Raw genomic sequence first — 6,273 nt, 5'->3', positions numbered from 1 at the left:
CAACTTTAACAATCAAAGAGTCCAAGGTAATAAAAAGACTGACACACTTCATTACAAAATGCCTTGTACAAGAGATCATTTTGACTGTTACAATGAATCCCTGCAGGCATTGAAAGCATTTGGAGAAAAATGCTAATGTTTGAAATTATATACTATATGAATTTTAAAAGGACACGCTCTAAATAACCAGTTTTTTTTTTAATTTAATTTTATTTTTTTTAAAAAATCATTTCCTTATTGAAGCCTTTTGCTTAGGAAGACATTTAACAAACGATAATTGTTCACTCTAAAAAGTGGATTATTGGTTCCTGCTGCTCCCATAAAAGTTATTTCCTTGTCAAACTACAGCTTTGCAGTATTAAATAATATTACTTTTACACCCCTTGAACGATTTAAAAGAATAAAGTACTTACCATCACTGAGGAATTTAAATTTAAAAGCCCAATATAAAGTATAATTATTTCTTTTATATATATGAAACAGGATATTAACAATACATATACCTGAGGCTGTTCCTTATCTATCAATGTAATCCATGTTAATGTCACCCAAATATATTTCAGTTACTAAATAACCTCGATTTCATTCCATGTTTTCCCAATAAATGAAATATTTTGTTTATTCGTCAACATGGAACAACCAGTTTTGATCCCCAATATATCTTAGATCATTTGCAATCAAAGCAAAAACCAGAACAACTTATTTTTGTAACAAAGATCATTTATTCAACTTCCCCTAAAAATATTGGATCAAATGATGAAAATTTTCTCAAACATTGTTTAACCAAAAAAATGACTAAATAAATGACAAGAAATTTGCAATAGTGGCGTTAAAAAAACCAGGTAATCCATATTTGTGTTCAGTAATATTTTTTCTAAATCTCCTATACAATTTTCTTCAACAGATTAATGCAATTTGAAATTGATACTATTGTTGTACATAGTATTTGTTTGTCACTTTTAATGGACCCATGATACATACACAAGCATTATCAGATTTTGAATATATTTCGTTATGTTATATTGTAAATATCTGTGGCCTATTGAAGATAACAATAGGCTTCATAGTCCTCCAGTTTTCCTGAGTAATACCTCAGTAAGGCGAACGCCTCCCGGAAGTACCCGTAATTAATCTGGACTTCCGGAATCTGTCCAGGTGGTATGTCTGCAACGCCAGTCTTTCCACGAAGACCTATTCTAATGTTGACGTCACCAATACCATCACAGTGAACGATTTTGATGGCCTTTTTATCGTGAGTGGTAATATCATATTCCTCAAACAGACCTATACCATTCAATGGCGGTCGAGGATCCCCTTCCCAGAAATGGTACTCAGATCGCAAAACCATTTTCTTAATCACAGCATCAGATTCTATTTTAATAAAGTAAAACATAAATATTATAAAATTTATGTGAAAATTCAAACGACACTCAAGAACGATAGAACTTGTATTATTTTAAGAGTAATAAAATTGTCCTTTTCTTTCATGTGACTAAATTAGATATGGAACTTTTATTCTGTAATATAGGATAACTGACAGAGGGCTGGTTTTTTAAAGAAAATGATTATGTGAAATTGAGCTGGACAACAAAGATTAACATAGCTTCTGCAAATTAGCTCTGAGAATTTTCTTCCAAATTGTATTATCAAACAAATAAGTACAAAACGACATAGGTTATTGATCAAATAAAGAAGAAGAGGGGCTTCAAATTTCTTTACAGTAGGTTTCTTAGTTTTTAAACATTTTTTTTTCAAAATTTCAAACCGAGAGTACCAACCGAAAGCTATGTTTATTTCTGTTATATCAAGAAAGAGGGCGTTGTCGTTGTATTCCAAGGAATATGTAGTCGGTATATCGTCCTGCACTTTCCTGACGTTGCTTGAAAATTTTACACCAGTCTGACCTGTAATGTTGTCGATTTCCTCCACAATGTATCTGGACCTACAGGTAAGTAACAGTTTATAGTTTACATGTGGACAGCTCAAGAACATTTAAATTTTTAGAATTTTATTCTTTTTTGCAAAAGTTATGATATATGTATATCTACATGTATTTAAAGAAGTTATGTTAAATATGATATACTTGTGTTCAATAGTATTCTGTATTATTAATTATTGAAGACTATTGAAGAAAATTAAATATTAAAAATATATGTTCACTGGGATTTTTTTTAATTATCTATTTTATATGGGCCAATTAAAAATATAAAAGTGAGTTTAATTTAAAAAACAATTTTTTCTTTGTAGCAAACATCTATTTACTTTGTGTGAAACGTAAAGATTCATTTTTTTAGACTATAATTACAATGTACATATACTGGTTTGTTTACTTAAAGACACAACATACAGTATTTGATATTAATAATACCCACTTACAACACTAATTTATCATTTACATTCTTTGAACTCCCTGATACCTCATACGATGCTTCAAACTTAATGTTTGTCGTATCGTTTGTTTGGGTTGAGTTTACCACAGAAATGTCAAACTGAAAAAATACGAAAATTTAAATACCTTCACTTTATATATACATACATATAATTTCCTTTGAAGAAAGGCTTAAATTTCACTGAATAAAAACATTCCTTTTGTTTAATGAGCATTAACATGCGTTGGAAATTCTTTTTGATTACAACAAATATTATTTTATCAGTCATTTCATGCTGTTTCTTGTTTATGTTTTACAAAATGTATAAATGATAAAGATATGATTTACTGAAACATTATTAGGAATTCATAAAACAATAAAAGTACATTCTTTAATTTTTGCCCTTCATTTTGGGATTTCTATTGGATAATGTGCAATAAAATGGTCTATCATATACATAAAACGTAATATCAGGATAGGAAAATGACGGAAAAATCCGTCGATAATTCAGTTTGTATATACCGGTAATGACTAGTTTGAAAAACGCCAGTGAGGGTTGACTTAATGATAAATTCCATTTGCTGTCAAGGTCATTATATCGAACATAGAACTTACGAGGTGACTTAAAAGGAAATTGATGATAGTCTTGTTTCATCTACTTGTTTTGTCAATAACTTATACCTCGTATTAGAAATATATATTCTAAAAGTCTTATGCAAATGCTCAGCCAAAATTAAGGCTTAAGAAAAATCCAAATATACATTAAGTCACAAGATCTAAATCATAGTAAATATGGGGGGAAAAAATCTTCTCACAGATAATGTAAATTTCTAAAAATGAAAATTTGTGAAAAGTAAAAATCTTACAGCCAAGGTAACAGTCTCTGACAAGTACAGTCTTCAGTTCATGAAATTCAATTCAACATATATTCGGAAACGTCTTGCGATATGTAATGATCATAAACCCATGACTTGGGATGATGATTATGCTCATATACATGTATATATGAAATGTGAAAGCGTTGTAACAAAAGTGTAGGTATTTTGTGACAGACATGCATATTGGCGAATTGGTGCAAAGATCTAGACAAACAAACGCACAAATAAAAGATGAAAATGAAGATACCTCAAAATCATCAAAAGTTTGAGTGGTCGTGGCATTTAAATTCTTGAGACCATCAAAAGTAATAGTTACAGTCGACTGGTGATGAGTAACTGCAAATTCTAGGATCGTTTCGGTAAGAGTGCTCATTTCTTTTCTGGACCTTAGTCTGGCAACACGTCGGTTTTTGTAAGGCCATTGATAGGACAAGGAGGAGGAAAATGAGGGATCACCAACTGAAAATAAAAACATTTTATACATGTAGCATACTTGTTTTCATATCATATTAAAGAGACATTCAACACAATTTGGAATCTTTAGTGTTTTGATTACTTTTCTTTTACATTGGTCTTTTGACTGCATCTGAAAGTAATGACTGCAAAATATGTAAGATCTGAACCACCTGTTTAGAGAAAGCACAATACTTTTACAAAGCATACCGGTAGTGTGTCAGACTGGGTACATCCCAAGATGCATAATACACCTAAGTTGTCAGGAAAGACAAGTAATTAATTAGAAATGGACGGACTTCAGATTCTTTACTTGGTCGACGTCCAAAAAATGTAGATACATAATGAAAGCAGGTCTGGTAAATGCACATACCATCTAGCATGCACATTTGTAACAATTAAGGTATACATTTACTCAGATGACAAAAAATTCTACTGATAAGAACAAAAAACAAACCTATTGCACATTGTACGCCTGTGATTCCTTTGTTAAATTTTCATTTCAAATAAGTAGGTCAATGACCTCCTTTTCATCTAGTGGCCCCTCAGTATTTCTGGGGAAATAATTCAATTTTAAACACTATGACGGGTTTTTCCTTTACACACAAAATATTACAAACAACAAAACTCTTTAACTAATGAAATATTATAGGAACGGAACAGCGTTGCTTCATATAAATAAGTGATTAGAGTTTGGGTGATAAACTTATTAATTATTACAGTCCGAATTTCCTCTGTCATAATTTACTTTTCTCCATTTTTGATAGAATATTATAAAAATCTGAATGATAAGAACACTAAATTATTTATAGCATCAAGTTACTTTTTCTAATGGTATTAATATTATATGAGGTCAACGATCAGAAGTATTGAGATATATTGTCTGAAATGGTATTTGTTCATATTTTTGAATTTATTTATTTCATAGCATTCAATTATTTGAAATAATTCATGAGCTTTAATACACATATTATCTGCAAACTGATGTTTTGAAATACATTTAACTTTTACATTGTAATTGATAATGTACGAAATAATTTATTTTGACAAAAATGAAAAATTAGAAATTTAGTCCGAATTTCCTCTGCGCCACCATACATTCGTTGACTTTTGTTCCTGTGTATTTTCTTAAAAAATAAGATATTAAATTCTTAAATTGATTTTGGGTTAAAACTGTTATTTCATCCATTTAGAACAATTTTTGACTTCTGAAACCTTAGTAAACGCGTCATCCTTAACACCAATTATTCAAAAAGGAGCTTTTTTGGAGTAGAATTTTGACCGGAAAAGAAATCATGCATTACAAGCATAAATATAGACAGCTAATTTTAAATAGGCAGCAATCAAGAATAATTATTGTTCTTGTCTCCAATAGGCATTGGTAGAAATTAAGTAAGGATTCAAACTACATTTAAAAAACATACTCACAAACTATCGGAATTTTTTTATCCATATGATGCAAGAACCAGACAACCTTAGTCTTGTGTTCCGTCGTGGTTTCAAATTCCACTTCATACCATGTGTCATCCCACCACGCCTCCGTAGACGCTGATAGGATTCGAATTGGAAACTTTGTTGTTTTCTTATCGACATGAAACTGAAATTAACAAGAAAAATTAATATTCATATTCATGACCTGATTAAATTATATGAGTCTTATTTGCATGAAGACAAAATATTGTCGAATATATACACGTAAGCATAAGATTTTCATAAAATAGAATAATAAATATTCATATCTATTTTGAATTTTATTTTTAAAAATGTACTTAGAAATTAAAGAAATAATTGTATTTATATGATAGGAGGATTGCAAATAAACATTGTATTGATTTTTATTTATATTAATACTGATACATGAATAAAGTTTTTGTGAATATCAGAAGATAACATTATTATAATATTCCTACCGCTGATAATCCTGTTCCAAAAATGAGGTACAAGCAAAATATAAGTTGTCGCAGATACATGTATTGAGACATCATTACTCTCTATTTTGAGACATTCTTATCATCCGAAAAAGTTTCGGTGGATAAAATTTACAAACCTCTAATTTATATACACGATCTTGGTCATGCTCTAAAACTTTGAATGGCCTCACTAAAATGGAAATATTTTTTAGAATAAAATACCCCTGATTGTAAATGCCTATCATATAGATTAAACCTGGTTTGACCATCATTAAATGCTTGATTTAAATACTTTCTTCTTAAAGTTATTAAGATCTTTCTTTGTCTTTTGATTAAATATTTCTGTTTTAACATCAACATTTGTTACTTGGAAATCACTATCTTATCTTACTCTCTTGCTCATTTACACTAGAACTATTGTAAATGATTATTGAAAATAAAAAGACAGTTATTTTAATTTCATGGTTAAAGTCAAATGGAATTTTTGAAGGAATAAAATAAAATATTAGAAACGTACAAATATAACCAGATTTGCCAGTATTTTTCTTTCGTCTATTTGGGAATAAGAAAATTTTTCAAGTACTGTGAGTTTACTGTATTTTCTTGGAGGTTTAATTTTCGTTGTTTTCAAGGTATGAAGTGATCCATGAATTTGTGTTGACC

The 6,273-nt window shown here is 29.7% G+C and overlaps 1 protein-coding gene across 1 annotated transcript; it reads right to left on the bottom strand.

The window, feature by feature from the left end:
- Positions 1-863: 863 nt before the first annotated feature.
- Positions 864-5,682, bottom strand: LOC134249171 (uncharacterized). Its single transcript, XM_062731547.1, has 6 exons — positions 5,611-5,682; positions 5,129-5,297; positions 3,495-3,706; positions 2,377-2,489; positions 1,779-1,942; positions 864-1,371 (listed from the first exon to the last, which is right to left on the bottom strand). The coding sequence occupies exons 1-6, from the start codon at positions 5,680-5,682 to the stop codon at positions 1,040-1,042; spliced, it is 1,062 nt and encodes a 353-aa protein (XP_062587531.1). The 3' UTR covers positions 864-1,039.
- Between the last annotated feature and the right edge of the window lie 591 nt (positions 5,683-6,273).

Source organism: Saccostrea cucullata, unplaced genomic scaffold, assembly GCF_032062105.1.
Source record: "Saccostrea cucullata isolate Sc308-1 unplaced genomic scaffold, CSIRO_AGI_Scuc_v1 ctg25, whole genome shotgun sequence".
NCBI classification, from domain to species: domain Eukaryota; kingdom Metazoa; phylum Mollusca; class Bivalvia; order Ostreida; family Ostreidae; genus Saccostrea; species Saccostrea cuccullata.
Note: the sequence above shows the minus strand (reverse complement) of the source record. Positions and strands in the feature narration are given on the sequence as shown.

Excerpts from the sequence above, each read along its gene's own strand:
- LOC134249171 (XM_062731547.1), bottom strand. The coding sequence starts at position 5,682 with ATGTCTCAATACATGTATCTGCGACAACTTATATTTTGCTTGTACCTC. Across the intron at positions 1,943-2,376 it reads GTAAATGATAAATTAGTGTT|GTCCAGATACATTGTGGAGG; the intron begins GTAAGTGGGTAT and ends ACTTACCTGTAG. Across the intron at positions 1,372-1,778 it reads AGAAATAAACATAGCTTTCG|AATCTGATGCTGTGATTAAG; the intron begins GTTGGTACTCTC and ends TTATTAAAATAG.